Source organism: Solanum verrucosum, unplaced genomic scaffold (assembly GCF_900185275.1).
Source record: "Solanum verrucosum unplaced genomic scaffold, falcon-dt-bn FXZP01000255.1, whole genome shotgun sequence".
NCBI lineage: Eukaryota > Viridiplantae > Streptophyta > Magnoliopsida > Solanales > Solanaceae > Solanum > Solanum verrucosum.
Window position 1 is genome coordinate 510,089 of NW_026020006.1, and position 19,885 is coordinate 529,973.

Here is a 19,885-nt window from a genome sequence, read left to right on the forward strand (position 1 = left end):
GTTGTACCATTTATTTTCTATTTTTAATTTAATGTAAACTTTAAATTTATTTACAAAATTTTCAAATCATCAAAAATACCAATCCATTTAACTATTTAAAAATTAAACTTTCATAATATTCTATTTCTTCATTGTACGAATAAGTTAATTTATATTATAAGTTTTGTATTTTTGATTAAATAAGATCATATTTAAATAAAATAAATGAAAAAAATGTAATCCTATATTTTAAAAAAGTTTTCAATTATATAGAATTATATCCACCCACAAGCCTAGAAGCTACTAAAATAAATGAGTGGACAAAAGTGGCTATTAGTTCCATAGCTTACTTGCCCCTCTCTCCTTACTATTTCCTTTAAAATAAAGTATTTAAAAAGTGCACCAATCGTTATCGAAATTTACTAGCTTGATTAATCTGAATTTGTGTTAACAAAATTCTAATAGGGAAAAATTCTTGTCTTAGAACATCGAATTACTATTACTAATAAAAAGACTTGAGCTTCTATTTGACCATAAAATTTAACAATGAAATTTGAAATCTTGATTTGTATTGAGTGAAAATACCCGACCAGTTTTTGAAAAGTTGAAAATATTTGAGAATCAATAAAGTTTAATCAAGTTTCATGATCAAACATATATTTAAAGATATTTTAAATCAAACCTAATATAATTACACCACTAAAATTGCATCGCATGTAAAGAGTCTAAATAAAATAATTTATAAAAGAATAATTGAACCCAAAGACTTTTTAAGATAAGATTCTAAGTTAATTTGAGGAGAAGAAATAAAAAAAAAGGAAAAAAATCACTCACCTACCCACCAAAAACACTCACTTTCTTCTATGGTTTGCTCTATTTCCTATTGGAAAAAAAATAGTTCTTTCTAGTGTCTGAATCATCTTACACGCACCTTAATAAGTTTAAAAAAGAAGTAACTACTTATCAACATACAAATACCGAGTAACTATATTCATTAAGGCTTAGACAGATGGTAAGTTGTTGATATAGAATAGTAGCACATTTTCCTCTTTAAAGAAAAAAGCCAACTCGATGAACAAAGCATCCAACGTTAACAGAGTTTGGAAAAAGACCGCCGCATGACAACCTAACCTTTTCCTCTTTGATAGGCAAAAATGGAAAAGAGAAATGTGGTGCTTTTCTGAAGCTAAACCATAGAAAAGCCATTCATCCAAGTTTTCTACCAAAATCTTCCATCATTGATTTTAACATAAACATTTCAAATAGCAACAACCATACCTCAATCCCAATCATGTTCAAAGCATATCACGCTAGCATGGTCCATGAAAGGCCGCACTCCAAGGAGTGTGATGTAAACAATCTACCATAATGCAAAAGCATTAGTGGGATCGACCTTATGATACTCATTATCCATGTCGTCCCATTTGAACACATCTCAATCAAATATAACGAAAAAGATTATCTAGCACGAGACGTTCTCAACATTTTCTGCTGGCATATAAATCTCTAACAAGAACAAAATGATACTCCATAGATATTACACATTAAACGAGTTTGATAGAAATTATAAGACTAAAAAGATAAAGATCTATATTCCAATGGCAATTATTGAATGTTTTGAACTTCAACTTATGTTTGTAAATCATCCTCAATCAACTCTTTGTCTGGGTGCTGAACATCTATTTTTTCCTGCAACAAGAACCATAGTGTTGCTGTATCTCTATTCAAATTCATCTAATCAATCGATATATTAACACACTCGAATTAAGAAAACAACCAACTTGTGTTTAAGCAGCTCGAGCTTGAGTTCATGCTCCTCACCAACTTACGCTTCATATTTTCCAATGCTCCTCTAACCTTTACTAAAATGAAAAACAATACTGAGCTGATAAAAAAACCAGCCTATTCGAGACATTGTTATGCATTTATCTGAGCAAACACTTTCTTAAATATGGAGAACCAAAAACATGGCGAAGGATTTCTACCTTATGCAAATAAACGAGCTCTAATGCAAGGGTGGAGGTAGACCTCAAGTTACGGGTTTGGTAGAACCCAGTAACTTTGACTCAAACGTTGTATATATGTATTAGGAAATCCACTAAATATGTACACAAATTAAATTTCGAACTCAACTACTAGAACGGAGGTCACTATCCTACAATTCAAAACCCATACTGTCATACAGTTCAAATCCTAGATCCGTCTCTAGTCGAATGGAATGTAATTGTTCACATGACGTTCTGTCTAAGCAGAGCATTGGAGTATCCAGAAAACTAATAACATAGAGGAGCATATACAAAAAGAGAAAAGCAGAGTTTCAGTTGGAGATAAATGCTATGAAAATGATATTTTAATATTTCTAAATCAGGTATTCCACTATAATCATTTTCTCATTTTCTTTTTGTCTACTTTCGATATTTCTGTACCAATGAAGATATCATAGCAAGAGAGAGGTGGTACCTAATGACATTCAGTCGAGTGTCATTTTCTTTTTCCAGAGGTTTAGTAGCACAGTAACTCCGTCTTGCAGAGTAGCTTTCTCACCAGCTTCATAATTCCACAACTTCGAAATGATGTATCCTCCACTTGGGTTGTATACATTAATCTCAGTCAAAGCGGTTGTAACAGCTTTATACACATCCTCACCGTAAGTTTTCTTCAAGTCTTTCAGTTTTTCATCTTCATCGTCTATTACAGCCTGAAACAGCATCAACAGTATTTCAATATTTAAACCACTCGGTATAGAAAAAACTGGTGAAAAGTAGATTAAGTAAGAAATTGAAGTGTGTTTGTTTGCTTTTTTTAGTCAGACAGTAACAAATGCATACAGTGTACACTCTTGAAAATTCTAACCTATAAAGATGCATGATACATATATACACACCAGATGGTAGATATAGGGGGCCGTAGTTACTCTTTTGTCCCAATTTATGTGGCACAGATGAAATTTCGGAACTTAACCAAGTTTTTCTTTGACCGTTTAAATAATTTAAGTTATTAGTTATTGTGATTTTTAGTACTTTTTACATAATTTTAAATTTATAAATTATTTGGAAAAAAGTAAAAAGCAGGCTAATTTATTTCCTCAACTGTAAATACATTAAATTAATTAGATCACAAAAATACAATTAGTCATGCTATCTAGTTATACTTATTTCTTCCCCCAACAACTTCACTCAGGAGGAATTGCATATTCTTACGTGAGAAGATCAAACTCTTATAATTGTATTTTCATTGCTTACACGGATTCTGCATATAGGGAGACGGGTCAAAAATACCACTAAAACTTTCGTTTAATGGTTATGCTATACTATGCGGCTATTCATACCCCGTCGTCTGCAAACTTGTCACCGAACCCCTACTTGGACGAGAACCCTAAATCAGCCCAAATTAGCATAAATTTCTTTAAAACAACCCATTCCCAACCTTCTATCTATCTTAAGCCAAACAAATTTAACCCATTTCCAAAAGAACTTCCAAAGACTTCAATCGTCACTTGAGAACTTCCAAAGGATCTGGTCTACATAGATGGACATTTGATCCCTTTTTTTTCCCTCTGAATCCCTTCTAGACACTGTAAAGGTACCAAATTTATCTAAGCTTCTTCAATTATGTGTCTTTCTATATGAGTTAGTATTTCTGGAATTCAGCCAGCTTTAGGTCAAGATTGGGACAGGATCAGATTTCCAAGCACTTCAACCCTTTAAGCAAGAATTAGTTGATCCAAAAGGGTTCTTGAGAAGCTGGAATGACAGTGGGTTTGGAGCTTGTTCTGGTGGTTGGCTTGGTATTAAATGTGCTCAAGGACGAATCAGTGTAACTCAGCTTCAACGGAGAGGTCTAGGTGGAAGCATTACTGAAAGAATTGGACAATTTCAATCTCTTAGAAAACTCAGCCTACATGATAATGCCATTGGTGGTTCAATTCCTTCTACGCATACCCAATCTTAGAGGACTTCAACTCTTCAACAATAGGTTCTCTGGTTCTATCCCTGCTTCTCTTCGTTTATGTCCTCTTCTACAAACACTTGATCTCAGCAATAACTAATTCTCTGGTACAATTCCAGCTAGTCTTGTTAATTCAACTAAGCTTTATAGGCTTAATCTTTTGGAAATGGGTAAAATTTGGTTGGGTTTAAGATAGATAGAGGGTCGGGCATGGGTTTCAATTTGGGAATGGATCGTTTTTAAGAAATTCGGGTTGATTTGGGGGTTTCCGTCCAAGTAGACGTATGAGCAGGGGCGGATCTACATGGAGTTCAGGGGGTTCACCCAAACCCCCAGAATCGAAAAAATTATATTGAGTATATAGGATCAAATCTGTATTTTATGTCTATATATTTGATATTGACCCGCCTCAAAACAAGTAAGGGGCTTGATTCAGCGGCTATGGGAGTTCAGAAACTAGTAGACGTGCGAGTTCGAAACTGGCTATCAACATTTTTCAATGTTTTAACTTGAAATCTGGTATAGTTTATTTGTCAGCACTATTTAGCATTTTTTTTAACCCCCTTAACGGGTGACAAATTTGCAGGCGGCGGCGGGGGTCTAAATAGCCGCATAGTATAATGGATGGTAAACCTAACTATTAAACGAAAGTTGAGGGGTATTTTTTACCCTTCTTCCTTTGTTTTTATTATGTTCTTTGTGACGACCCGAAACCTCTTCATTTTCTTTTCAAATCCCACGTATCCTCAATCTCTCTCTCGATGGGGAAAATCGCTAAATGTTTAAGAAGAAAATGTGTTTCTCTATCTATTTAGTACTCTCATCTGTTTGATTTATTAATCTTACTTTCCTTTTTAGTCTGTTTGAAAGAGATTATCTCTTTTTTTATGGAAACTCTTTACTTCTAGTTTTCTACACGGTATGTTAAGACAACTAACTTTTTTGAATTTGTTTTTTGTAACGGACCTTATTTGTCTTTAACAAAAAGCAAAAAGAATTCCACAATTGCTACTGTGAATTTCCTGTGTGCTTGTAGCATCTTATTAATAGTAGTAATACATCATTACTTTAGAATTTAGATCAACTAGTATGAGATGCATGATAAAATTAGAAAGTTCTGCAGCCAAACTGTTTAGAATGTTAAAAGAGAATTCATAGAAATTTGGATCCTAATGTAAATTACATCAAATCTCCCTACAAATGACTGATTAACATTTTTACATCAATATAATCCATCCATAGTCAACATCTAATTACAGGTTTGCGACAAATTGAAATGCATAATTTGACGTCCAACAATATCCAATAGTAGCCTTTATATGTTAATGCCACAGATGAGACAAAAGAACTAAAATCAAGTTCCAAACAGATTGCAATAGGAACAAGAGAAGACACACAGAACGCTATATTTATGAGGTGTCCACTACACTGGTCATATATCAAATAGATTCTCACAAAATGATCAGACTCCCAAAGTACACATCACAACATATCCGTGGTAGAAACTAAAACAAATGGAAGCCAAATTATTTTTCTTCTTATTAGTAAAAATGAGTTTAAACAGACTCGATGTCATGAACCAGAATAAAAAAAGCATACCTTATGTTTCCCATTTACGGCAACAACTTTAATGGGATGCCACTCAGGGTCTCTAAGGTACTCCTCCCACAACGAGCACAACTCAGAAGCTATCTGCTCCGCTTCTACCTCATTATATCTCCTCTTCACTGCTTCAAAGAATGGTCTGCTGTCGAGCTCTCCCATCCTCTTAACACCAATAGGACCTTTTCTAGGTAATTCCTTCAAGCCCTATAGAGAAATTTAATTGTCAATTCCTCAAATCTTCTTCAGTAAATGCTGAAGCCAGCCAAACTCCTCAACCCACCAAAAAGAGATTTTGATCCAGAAAAAGGAAAGCTAAATTGCAGTATACTACCATGTCAAATATTTTTTAAGTAATTCTTTAAACCATTTTGGGCTAGTGTATAATGTGCATGTATCTTCAAGTAGATGGAATGAGCTCATAATGAAGGACATGAGTTGTTACACTACTCCCTCACCTAAACCCTCAAAAACACACTACAATATATCATTAATAGTCTTTGTATTTTTTATTGAATCATGCTATTCACAGTTTCAATCAGATACATTCCTCAATATCATATGCCCCCAAGGCCTAGCTTGAGTGGCAAAAGGTGGAGGATTTGCGGCTTAGGTCGCAGGTTCAAGCCCCATACCACGCAAAGCGAAGCCCGGTATTTAAGTGGAGAAGGGTAGAGGGGCGGGACCATTATCCACCGAGTTTAAAAGGCTGTGATTGGTCCAAAGGGCGGGTCATTTCTCGGTTATCAAAAAAAAAAAACATTCCTCAATATCATGGAAAACAACAAGCCATAGTAGGCCTCCTTACATACATTAACCAATTCTTTAAGTGCTTCCTGCAGCTCATCATTGCTCTTTCGCTCCTTCACAATCAAGGTTTGGTTCAATGACACTAAATCTTCAAATTTTTCTTCCTTTTCTCTTAAACTTTTAAGCAGTGTGTCAACGTTTTCCAGAACTTCCTGATCGCCTTCCTCTTCAATGTGCTTAATAATCACTCGCAATCGCTCAACTTCTGTTTCACTTGCTTGTTTTGCATTGAGTTGTTTCTCAAGCCTAATAATTCTCTTATGGAGTTCCTCCTTTTGTTTCTGCAGACAGCAAAATGGCAACTTAGCGATATGTTAACATAAGCATTAAGATAATGTCAATAACAAGCAAAAGAGAAACCTGAAAGACAGACCTTCAGTTCTTCTGCCAATTTCAGTACTTTTTCATCAACACTCCTTTGCTCTTCAACCACAGCACTAAGGGATGTTTTTAGGATAGCATTCTGGAGTAACAACAAGAAGACTTCATGATAACTATCTTCAGTTCAAATAAAGATCGGCACATAAGAGTCCTCGGTTCTTTAGGTGACGCTTCAAATTATTCCATAAAGGTGCTTCTTTGAAAAGCATTTTTTTTTCAATTAACATGCAAATAAAACAAAGAACAGCATATACATATCAAACAGTGCCTGCCTATTACTCTTTTAAGTACGAGGAAATGGAAAGAAGAAAATAAAGAAAATGAGTGGAGAGAAATGGATGCCATGAACCAGAATAAGTATTTTAAATTTGAATGTTAAGTAATTGTTATAACCATGCATGCATTACTTCTTACTCGGTGTTGTGAACACTAACTAGAATATTTAAAGAAAGTTTCAACTAGCACATCCACCCACATAGACGAACATTAAACCATCACCTAAGTTTTCAGCCTTTGTGAAAAATTAATCCTTTAGTTTTTGCAAATGATAAATCAAACCAAAATCGAATTCAGCATAGAAACAATTAAACAAGTATACCTGCTCATGTTCTTCAGATAGTTTTTTCCTATCAATTTCATTTTGGGCTTCACGTTTCTGCAGTTCTTCATGTCGGAGATCAAGCTCCTTTTTTTGAGTTTCCATTTGCAACTTCAACTTTTCATGATTAATAAATGTCTGCTGGAAATGATCACGCGCACTTGACTGGATCTTTTTTATTTCTAATCATACAAACAAGCATGTTAGGGCATCCAATATACAGTGTCCAAAGTTTCTAATAGCACGCACATGCAATCACTAACCTTCATTGTTTGCTTGACGAAGTTTAGCATTCACCACAATCAACTGTTCGACAGACTGGATAGTCTCCTGTAATTTGTCCTCCAACACCTTTATGTGCAACTTCTTGACTTCAATGGCATTGGTTAAACTAGAAACAAGTATACAATTCTTGCGAGATTCTTCTTCCATGATACTAGAAACAGTTCTAAGGTCTCCAACTTTGCGGAGCTTTTCACCAACAACATTAGTGGCCTGATAATCATCAGCTCGAGCTATCCAAGCATACAAATCAGATTTTTTGTCATTATTGGCTTCCCAATTCTTCTTCCCATGATCATCGGCCTCATAGGCCTTCTCAAATGATATGGCATTACTGAACCCAAACCAATCTTTCTTGAATTCAAAAAGAGCAATTCCAGAATGGCCTAGGTCATTCCAAAGAATGCGCACTCGTGCTGGATTGAAACCTTTCCTTATCAACTGATCCTTCAGATTAGAACCACTTTCTCCTACATAGCGACCATCCTTAAATTCAGTGGGAAGGTTCACAACAACCCCAATCCACGGCCACACAAACATTTCCGAAAGATCGTGATCTGCAAGAGAATCAACCTGAGGATTACCCAGAGTATCAGGCTTTGATGGACTAGCAGCACCTGCTACATCGTTTCCGAAAGACTTGGCAAATGTAATATCTTTTGCAGTTCGCTTATTGGAGCTACAGCTTCCTGCTTCACTGACATGCAGCATGAGATCCTTATACAAACAATCTTGCTTTCTTTTCTTTGGACAATAGGCAAAAGTATAAGCCCCATTTGGTATGCTGAAAGAGTTATTTCCGCTCTTCAACTCTTCATAAGATATTGATTTACCAGGACCACCTGCAACATCACTTGACAAGTACTTGGCCAATGCAAGATGATTGGCCTTATCTCTTGCAGTTCGCTTCTTAGAGTTACAGCTTCCTACTCCACCAGCATGCTGCAAGAGATCCTTATATGAAAAATCTTTGTTTCTAGTATCTGGACAATAAGGGCAAGCAAAAGCCACATCTGAATTGTTAAAAGAATGATTACCACTCTTCAATCTTTCATAGGGCATTGATGTATTGGCAGCACTCGATACATCATCTTCCGAGTACTTGGCAAAATTTTGCAAGTGCTTGGACAAGGAAAGATGGTTAGCCTTATCCGTTGCAGTTCGTTTCTTAGAGTCACAGCTTCCTACTCCAAGTGCATGCTGCCAGAGATCATTGTACGAAAAATCTCTGTTTCTCGTCTCTGGACAATAGGCACAAGCATAAGTCCTATCTGACATGTTAAAAGAGTGTTTTCCACTTGCTGACTCTTCATAAGATTTTGATGCACCAACAGCACCTGCTACATCACTTTCCAAGTACTTGGCATATGCAAGATGGTTGCCTTTATCCCTTGCAGTTTGCTTCTTAGAGTTACTGCTTCCTACTCCACTTGCCTGCTGCAACAGATCCTTGTACGAAGAATCTCCGTTTCTTGTCTCTGGATAGGCACAAACAGAAGTCATATCTGATATCTTTAAAGAGTTATTTCCACTCTTCAACCCTTCATAAGATTTTAATTTACCAGCTGCTACATCATTTTCCAAGGACTTGGCTAATGCAAGATGCTTGGCCCTATCACTTGCAGTTCGCGTTATAGAGTTACAGGTTCCTACACTATTTACATGCTGAAAGAGATCTATGTACGAAAAATGTCTGTTTCTTGTTTCTGGACAGTAGGGGCAAGCAAAAGCCATATTTGATATCTTAAGAGAACCACTCCTCCACTCTTCATAAGATTTTGATGAACTGGCAGAACCTGCTACATCATTTTCCAAGTGCTTGACTAATGCAAGATGGTTTGCCTTATCTCTTGCAGTTCGCTTGAAAGAGTTGGAGCTTCCTATTCCATTTGCATGCTGCAAGAGATCCTTATAAGAAAATTTTCTTTCTCTTGTCTCCGGACAATAGGGACAAGCAAAAGTCCTATTTGATATCTTAGGTTGATTTCTACTCATCAACTCTTCATAAGATTTTGCTGAACTGGTAGAACCTGCTACATCATTTTCCAAGTGTTTGAATAATGCAAGATGGTTCGCCTTATCTCTTGCAGTTCGCTTCATAGAGTTGCAGCTTCCTATTCCATTTGCATGCTGCAAGAGATCCTTATAGGAAAAATCTCTTTTTGTTGTCTCCGGACAATAGGGGCAAGCAAAAGCTACATCTGATATCCTAAAAGAGTGACTTCCACTCTTCAACTCTTTACTAGAGTTTGATGGACCAACTGCACCTGCTACGTCGCTTTCCAAGTACTTGGCCAATGCAAGATGCTTGGCCCTATCTCTTGCAGTTCGTATCGTAGACTTTCCTATTCCACTTGCATGCTGCAAGAGATCTTCATAGAAAAGGTGACGCCCTCTTTTCTCTGGACAATAGGGACAAGTGTAAGCCACATCTGATATCTTAAAAGATTGATTTCCACACTTCAGCTTCACATAAGATTTTTCTTTATAGTCGTCAATCTCCCATTCAGTTATATCAGCATTTTCTCCAGAACAATGCTCCATTAAAGATCCTTCTTGATATATTTGAACTCATGAGAATGGAACCTAGAGATCAAAAGGCATAGTTCATCAATTGTCAGTCGAAACCGGCATCGTTGACAATATACCAAATTAGTAATAAGAGATTTTTGAATTAAATGTGAATTCAATCCAAAAGGCAACAGTCTGACTGAGATTAACCCCAATATATACATGTATACATAGAGAGAGGAGACATAACCATTAATGAGCATTGACAAAACAAAGCATTAATAGTGCTTTTCTTGTTTAGTTACCTAGTGACCATCTTAACCAGTAATAGAACTCAACAAATATCATCCAAAATTGTGGAGATGAATATGTCGATTTTCCGGTGGATATTCTTATCCTCCCATGGCATGAAGAGGAGGTTCTTAATTCCAAAGGGAGATCAAATTGTGAAGATGTTTCAAGATGGGTGCAGATGAATATGTTACAAATGTGTAAACAACTTCCAAAAGAAATAACTTGCTGGTCTATCATTATGAATTGAAAGAAATAGGGTCTGCAAAATGGAGTCAAGTTCCAAAAGCCCTTCAATGAAGAATAAGAGTCGGAGGGAATTGAAGAATCTGCTCGAATTCAATGTTAGCTTTGGTGGGGTAACAGGTCCATGGAGAGAGGAAACAAGTCAATGAAAGATAAGATATGAAGCTTAAAATTATCTGTTGGAACGTTAGGGAGTTAATGAAAAGAAGAAACAAAGATTACTTAGGCTGATGGTTAGAGAATGGGACACATACATTACCTGTTTTGAGGAAACAAAACTGCAGTCTGCTGACTACTCCTTTTTGAGGCAGACATGGGGTAGCAGGTAGATAGAATGTATGGAGATAGAAGCTCAAGGCAATCGTGGGGGCATCCTGTTGTTTAGGATAAAAGGAGATGGAAATGCAATGATAAGCTAATGGTTTTGCATTCTGACACTGGCTTCCTGGAAGAATTGAATACGGGTTTTATGTTAATGTTTACAGGAGTTTATGGGCCATGTGATAGTAAAAAGAGGAGGGAGCTTTGGCAAAAATTGGGTGCTATAAGAGGATTGGAAGCATTGCCATGGGTTTGGGGAGGGATTGATTTCAATGTTGTTAGAATAGGAATATGTTTATACAATCCTATTTGAATAAGAATAGGTTTATACAATCCTATTAGAATAGGAATAGTAATAGAAATAGAAATAGGAATACTAAATAGTATCCTACTTGGTAAAGGATTGTATTCTAGGGTCTATAAATAGGGTTTCAATGTAATAATGTTAACAACACAACAATTCAATAATATTCTTCTCATATATTTCTCACATGGTATCAGAGCCTCTACGATCTTGGTAGAAAATCTAAGAGCTTCCGCTGCCGGCGGGCGGCTATTACTCATATATGCCGCCCATCTGGCCAACAATTATGTTAGCAAAAGTTGGGTCACCGTGTATCTTTCTGGTGACTATTTTCTCACATCTAATTTGTATAGCACCGTGCCATCATTACGGTGACTACTTTCTTATATTTAATTTGTGTAGCACCGTGCCATCATTCCGGTGACTACTTTTTCATATTTAATTTTTGTAGCACTGTGTCATCATTCCGGTGACTACTTTTTCATATTTAATTTATGTAGCACTATGTCATCATTCCAGTGACTACTTTTTCATATATAATTTGTGTAGCGCCGTGACATCCTTCCGGTGACTACCTTTTTTTTGCATATCTGATTTGCGTAGCACTGTGCATCTCTCCGAACTACTTTTCATATTTAATTTGTGTAGTACCGTGGATTTTTCCGAACTATTTTCTCATATCTGAGTTGCATAGCATCATGTGTCTTTTCAGTGACTCCTCAAATTTGATTTGCATAGTTTCATTCGTCTTTCTAGTGACTCCTCAAATCTGATTTGCGTAGGGTTGTGCCATCATTCCAACCCTACCCGTATAATTTTTCTTTTTCAGCAGGGTTGTGCCATCATTCCGACCCTACCCATATTATTTCTCTTTTTCAATAGGGTTGTTCCATCAATTCGAACTATCCTATATTATTTCTATTTTCTAGTTGGGTTGTGGCATCATTCTGACCCTACCCATGTAATTTTATTTCTTAGATTGTGACCACTTTTAGCCATCAAATCTAATACTCCGACATATGAGCATGTTCTGGCCAGTTTTTCGGTGACTTGTTTGATATCAACTCGTCTATTGATTTCAACATGATCCATATACTTTATACTAGATTTTGAGCACTTACAACGACCGTTGCATTGTGAAGAAGTCTATTAGAGCAACCACCTAATTTTGTTGCTCAGGGGGAGTTTAGTAGCCTTGTATGTTGATTACGTAAGTCACTCTATGGTCTGAAACAGTCCTTGCAAGCTTGGCTTGGGAAGTTCCAACACTGTAATTTTATCACTCAGTGTTTTATCGGCATTATGTATCAAATTCAGTATTTCATGAGAAGACCAAACACATTGAGATTGATTGTCAATTTTGTGAAGTCGAGTGATCAACTTGCAGATATCTCACCAAGCCCCTCATCAGTCCTCGTGTTAATTACATTTGTAACAAGCTAGGTACATGAATTGTATGCACTAGCTTGAGGGGGAGTGTTAGAATAGGAATAGGTTTATACAATCCTATTAAAATAGGAATATGTTTATACAATCCTATTTGATGTTTATACAATCTTATTTGAATAGGAATAGGTTTATACACTCCTATTAGAATAGGAATAGTAATAAAAATAGAAATAGGAATACTAAATAGTATCCTACTTGGGAAAGGATTGTATTCTAGGGTCTATAAATAGGGTCTCAATGTAATAATGTTAACAACACAACAATTCAATAATATTCTTCTCATATATTTCTCACAAATGTCACGAGGTTCAGTGATAAAAGAAGTGGAAGAGATAACAACACCAAATCTATGTTCTTGAACCTTGTTAGTAATGTGGGTTATGCCTGGAGATGTTAAAGAGTTTACTACAGAGTTGAAAGGGTCAATGGGTTGATAAGAGACTGAAGATTCTATGGAAGAGAATCCCTCTCCATATTTCGTGGATGTTTTGAGGGAAAGATAGAGAAAATTCCTTTTTCTTAAAACAAATGTTTACAAAATAGGACCAAGACAATTTGCAAACGGATATTTGTTACAGGGTGTTTTTGTTTCCCAGTTAAACCATCTTTCCCCCCAAAATAATATAAACTTTGGTTACTCCAAAACGTCGAAAATTCCTCTAGGTAATGCTATGGAATGGAAGTGAATTAAACCAAATGTTCAGTGACAACACTCAAATAAAACTAGCTAAATTGCGCAATAGCCTCATAATACCGCACACCACAACTCAATCCCAAACAAGTTAGGGTCGACTACATGAATCCTCATTATCCATATCACTCCATTTCCAATCCGTCCCAATACCCCAATGAAACACGACGAAGCAACAATTATCCATCTTTCCTTATCTTATTGAGTACCCGATAAACCAAATAACATAACCACCAACACCAATGTTCAGTGACAAGACTCAGATAAGACTAGCTAAATTGCGCAATAGCCACATAATACCACAGACCACACCTCAATCCCAAACAAGTTAGAATCGACTATACGAATCCTCATTATCCATATCACTCCATTTTCAATCCGTCCCAATACCCCAATGAAACACAACGAAGCAACAATTATCCATCTTTCCTTATCTTATTGAGTACCCAATAAACCAAATAACATAACCACCAACACCAATGTTCAGTGACAAGATTCAGATGAGACTAGCTAAATTGCGCAATAGCCACATAATACCACAGACCACACCTCAATCTCAAACAAGTTAGAATCGACTATACGAATCCTCATTATCCATATCACTCCATTTTCAACCCGTCCTAATCCAATATTCAAAAAGTTAGATTCTTTAACACTAGAACTTCTCCAGATTTTCCACTAGCACATAAATCAATACTAGAACATGAAAAATCATTTATTTCACTGTATTTCCTCAATTTACTGAACCCAAACGAAACCCGATGAAGCAACAATTATTCATCTTTACCATCTTATTGAGCACCCAAAAAAACAAATAACATAACCCCAACCAATGTTCAGTGACAAGACTCAAATAAGACTAGCTAAATTAGCAATAGCCTCATAACCCCATACACCACACCTCAATCCCAAACAAGTTATAATCAACTATACAAATCCTCATTATCCATATCACTCCATTTTCAACCCCTCCCAATCCAACACTCAAATAGTTAGATTCTTTACCACTAAAACTTCTCTACATTCTCTATTAGCACATAAACCAAGACTAGAACATGAATTTTTTTTTATCCATTTTCCTGTCTTTTCTCAGCTAATTGAGCACCCAATTAGCCAAATAACACAACCCGCAACACCAATCAAACTATAAAAACATTCAATTGAACACCTCAATCCCAACAAGTTTTAATCGACTATGCAAATCCTCATTATCCATATCACTCCATTTTCAAACCTTCCCTATCCAACAGTCATAACGTTAGATTCTTTACCACTAAAACTTCTCTATATTCTCTATTAGCACATAAACCAAGACCAGAACATGATTTTTTTAAAATCCATTTTCCTGTCTTTTCTCAGCTAATTGAGCACCCAATTTGCCAAATAACATAACCCACAACACCAATCAAACTATACAACACTCAATTGAACACCTCAATCCCACACACCACACTTGAATCCCAAACAAGTTAGAATGGACTATACGAATCCTCACTATCCATATCACTCCATTTTCAACCATTCCCAATCCAACATTCAAATAGTTAGATTCTTTACCACTAAAACTTCTCTACATTTTCTACTAGCACCACATAAACCAAGACTAGAACATGAAATATTTTTTTTAATCCATTTTCCTGTTTTTCTCAGCTAATTGAGCACCCAATAAACCAAATAACATAACCCACAACACCAATTAAACTATAAAAAACTCAATTGAACAGATACACCAGTAATTCTCAGCTAAAAACATGAAAACAAGCAGAGACGGAAAAAAACCTTGTTGTTCATCGAATTGATCGAAACTTTTCCCAGTAAACTTCAATGAGCAAAAACACTAAAGGGTACAGATTTTCTTGAAATCCAGTAAGCAGAATTGGAATTAAAGGGGAAATTGAATTGGGCTTTTGATGAACAAGAGAGCTATGCAGTAGAACACATACATGTTGGTACAACTATATTTGCTGTCTAGTGGTTTCCGCCTATGTGTTCGGAATCGAAATTCGATTAAATTTGAATTTATGAGATTTATTTTTAAAGGCGATACTCTGAATGTGAATTTTTAAAAAAAAGCTAATAGCCAATGAAAAAGTTAAATAATGTAGTTTCATTATACAATAAAATTAAAAAGATCAAAATCAATAAAGATAAAAAATAATAATTAAATGGACATTTGTAATATGCATTTGATATTTATATTAGAAATTATATTAATACGGTAGTAATTTCATCTCTATTTTACATTAAATTGATATACTATATTGTGATTAATAATAAATAAAATAAAAAAATATGATAATTATATATTCTTCATTATCGCTCCTCTCTTTGTAATCTTCATCTTTAAAGTTTGTAAATCGCATCCAAATCTCCTCTTCTTCAATAACTCTTCAATTTGGACGAATTATTTTATTTAAGCATTGGACTCAAAATTTAGACAACCTGCATAACAAAAAATAAAATAAAATTATGCATTAAAGTACAGAATTAGAATCAATTTATTTTATGTTAAAAATAAATAAATAATATATATATGAAAAATAAGAGATGTTACATCTCAATGCGCATCAAACAAAAGATCAAATATCATGATACACATTTTTTCTTTCTCTTCCGACGGGAGAGAAGAAAGTAAAAAATTCAATTTAATTAATTAAAAAATTAAAAAGAAACTCAAGAGAAAAATTTACATGAATCGAACAAATAATTTTTGTATTGAGTAAAGAATGATATGCTTAGTTACTATTTCTTTGATTTTTTTCAAAATTATAACTAATAATATTTTTTCAAATGATATTAACGATGTTCCTGATATCATGTGTTTAAAAAAAAACTCGTTGATAATACTAAAAGATCTATCACAAACTTATTTGTGAACACTTCTTTCACACAGGTATATAACATATATTTGATGTATTGCAGATCTCTAATAACAAAAAAAATTAGATAATTACTATATGATTTATCAAGTGATTATATTATATAAAAATTCTAATAAAAACACATGAATAAAATTTTAAAAATACTTTTCTTTTTGTTAGAGATCTGCAAAAAAATCAAGATAATTATATACTTGTGTGCCAAAAATGTTCACAATCAAATTTGGCAATAAGCCTTCTAATGTTATCAACAATTTTTTCTAAACAAATAATGCAATAAAAAACATCATTAATCACTTTAAAAAAAAAACATTATTAGCCATAGCCTTGAAAAAGAAAAAAAAAAACACTTTGAGAAATATGATTAAAAAGAATGAGGTGAAGAAAGAGGCTGATTTTAATAGTATTTATAGGAAAAATTTAATTACTGATTAATTAACTTTCTAAGATTGTAATCTTGTAAAGGATTACATTACTATATGAATTATGGCAATGTTTAAATGGCAACATGGACTGTAAATAAATATATGATCTATATTATTTATGGTTTGTTGTTTATTTTTAAAAAAGGAAAACAAATTTGATTTACTTACTAAAATTGCACTTTTGTGTTAGATTCTCTTACTATAATAATAAATTGTTTTGGTGTTCAAATAGTAAGATAATACAAAAATAAAAAATTAATATTTGCTCTTTATGACTAGTTTTCCCCAGTGATTAAAACTTTAAATTGTGTGAAAATATTTTTAAAAACTCTCAAGAAAATCATCAAATCAAAATTTCAAATATAGTGACATTGAGATTAGAATTTCCCAAAATGCGGTTCTTAATTATCACTATTCCTCTATTTTAATTTTCTTATTTTATTTTACAAAGGACACTTTCTAGAAAAAAATTAAAGGAAATGTCTTCTTTTAAGATTTTAGTTACATTTTAAAAGGCACGTCTTTATATTGAGAATTATATTATTATAAATACTTTATTTTTCTTAGAGATATTCTCTTGTTTGATATAAATATGTAATGAATAGTTGAAAATTGCAAGTTCTTTAGAAATTTCCACATTGAATAAAATTCATTTATTTATTAAATAGTATTGTTTGTTTTCATCAATATACTTATACCTTATTTGTTTGCAACTAACAGTGTCAAATATGAATGGTTGAAATCTCAATTCACTGATTATATTTATTTTATAAAGATTCAATTATATAATATCTCTGATTACATTTGATTTGATCAAATTTTTTTATCTTTGAATTTGAATTTTTAAAGAAAGTTTTTTTTTTGTGAAATTCGAATATTAAAATTTGGTGGTGGATACTCGAAGGTTATGACAGTGACAAAGTTTTGACGTCATCAATGTTGAAGACATTTCAAAGCTTTTTTTAAAATTATGTTTATTTGTAATTTGAAAATAAAATAAAATAACATTCATTTAAATGTTAAAAATCAAAGAATCTTTAATCATTATAGTTTGAGTTGAGGAATAACAACTTAACCATTCAGATTCAGACATTTTAATATTAATGAAAACAAATAAAGCATGGATATCAAGTTATAGATACATAAATCAGTAACTTTAATTTAAAATATTATACTTATATTAAAAGACCAACTAAATAAGTATAAATAATAACTTTAGTTCAAGATTAATTTTGAAATTAGATCTATGTTATGTTTAATTAATTGTATAAACTTATCTCAAGACATTTCAAGATGAACAGATTTATATTATCTTTGAAGTAAACTTATCCTGATAACTAAACATAGAATAACTCTAATTTTAATTAACTATATAAACTTATCTCGAGATATTTCAAAATTCTATTACTATGAATTATGTTAATGTTCAAATGATACCATTGAATTTAAATACAAACTGATTTTGTATTATTTATGATTAATTTTCTACTTTTAAAAAGGCAAAGAAATAATTTTAAAGTTAATAGACATACTAAAATGTACCTTTTGTGTTAGATATTCTTACTATGATATTAATTTTCTATTTTTAAAAAGGCAAAGAAATAATTTTAAAGTTAATAGACATACTAAAATGCACCTTTTGTGTTAGATTTACTTACTATAATATTACTTTTCTATTTTTTTAAAAGGTAAAGAAATAATTTTAAAATTAATATACATACTAAAATTGGTACTTTTTCTGTTAGATTTTCTTACTATGGTTATTGTTTGTGTTGATTTGGCAGGTCAACATTAGTCAACTGGGATAAAATAGGATATTTCAATATTAAGTTTGAAATTAGACTTATATTATTATATTTAATTGATAGTGTATTTTTATTTTAAAATATTTCAAAGTTAAGTTTGGTATATGATTGTTGGTAAATTTTTTACATGAGTGTGTTTGGTATGGAGGAAACAACAACATACCCAGTGAAATCCCACTAGGTGGGGTCTGGATTGGTATGAGGAAAATATTTTTGAATTTTCTATTTTTTTATATTTGATTTTCTAGGAAATAAATTTCTTGAAAATGAGAAAATTAATTAATTTTTAGGGATAAGAGTCTGAAAAATACCTCAATTTTGGTCTTATTTGTTGAAAAATACCTCAATTTTTAGGGAAAATAAATTTTATAAGTAATATTCTATGTTTATTATATCCTCTCACCTACATGACGTACTCAACTCCTACACTTTAACCATACCACACCCTCGCACCCCTATAGTTTTTATATAAATATTTTCGGAATGCGTTTTTCTTTTAGCAAATTTACCACTAGACAGGGTGTAAATGACATAATTAAAAAAACTTTCGGAATATGACATAACAAATTATTGGGGTTTCTATATTTTATACTTATGATCTTAAAATAATATTTTAAAACTTTATTATCAAACGTTAGAAAATAAGTAAGACATCAATTTATCGTAAAAATATCAAACTTTATTATCAAACGTTTAAGCCTCACACCATGCAAAGCGAAACCCGATATTTAAGTGGAGAAGGGTAGAGGGGCGGGCTACACCGAATTTAGAAGGTTGTGATTGGTCCAAAGGGCGACAGGTGTCACGACCCAAAAATGGATGTGATGGCACTCGTCGTATCCCACCAAGACAAGTCAGCCTAAAACCCAATCATTTCGATAAAGTGCGGAAATAAAGCAAAGTTCAATAGCAATTACTATTACGAAAACAAGTCAACTTAATTCAATCCCCAAAACCTGGTTGTCACGTGCACAAGCCTCTAATGTAAATACTAGAATTGAAAGAAAATACGCAAGTCTCAAATGACGTTGTCTTTCAAGTAAAAACAAAATCATAAACAGGAGTAAGAAGGTTCGCTGAGATGACAAACAGCTACCTCTCAGATCTCCACAGAAAACCTCGGAAACGAAGAGAATTGAAGGTATCACGAAGATCCGGGCTCGTAACCTACAAAAGATTGTAGAAGCAAGGGGTGAGTACCAAACCACACGGTACTCAACAAGCAAACCTCTAAACACAAGCTAAGAGTACAGAATACGGGTACTCCTTACACCCCATCCTAACCTCCATAACTACAACCTGCATAAAACCAACCCAACTTAACAATTTACAATTTACAAAGCATACAACTCAACAATAGCAC

At 33.5% G+C, this 19,885-nt stretch overlaps 1 protein-coding gene across 3 annotated transcripts; it reads right to left on the minus strand.

Annotated features, from left to right (window-relative positions):
* Nucleotides 1-1,784: 1,784 nt before the first annotated feature.
* LOC125819498 (protein INVOLVED IN DE NOVO 2-like) lies at nt 1,785-15,291 on the minus strand. Of its 3 annotated transcripts, none has more exons than XM_049498932.1 (8): nt 15,193-15,291; nt 7,582-10,186; nt 7,319-7,500; nt 6,713-6,802; nt 6,342-6,620; nt 5,527-5,736; nt 2,440-2,677; nt 1,785-1,841 (listed from the first exon to the last, which is right to left on the minus strand). In XM_049498932.1, exons 2-7 carry the CDS (start codon nt 10,142-10,144, stop codon nt 2,450-2,452), a joined length of 3,552 nt encoding a protein of 1,183 aa, XP_049354889.1. In that variant the 5' UTR covers nt 10,145-10,186; nt 15,193-15,291; the 3' UTR covers nt 1,785-1,841; nt 2,440-2,449. The 3 variants fall into 3 exon arrangements, with proteins under 3 accessions (XP_049354889.1, XP_049354890.1, XP_049354891.1); XM_049498933.1 differs by lacking the exon at nt 15,193-15,291 and adding an exon at nt 10,908-11,010; XM_049498934.1 differs by lacking the exon at nt 15,193-15,291 and having other exon boundaries at nt 1,785-1,836; nt 7,582-10,471.
* Nucleotides 15,292-19,885: the final 4,594 nt, after the last annotated feature.

Excerpts from the sequence above, each read along its gene's own strand:
- LOC125819498 (XM_049498932.1), bottom strand. The coding sequence starts at position 10,144 with ATGGAGCATTGTTCTGGAGAAAATGCTGATATAACTGAATGGGAGATT. Across the intron at positions 7,501-7,581 it reads TCGTCAAGCAAACAATGAAG|AAATAAAAAAGATCCAGTCA; the intron begins GTTAGTGATTGC and ends TTGTATGATTAG. Across the intron at positions 5,737-6,341 it reads CACTTAAAGAATTGGTTAAT|GGCTTGAAGGAATTACCTAG; the intron begins GTATGTAAGGAG and ends ATTTCTCTATAG.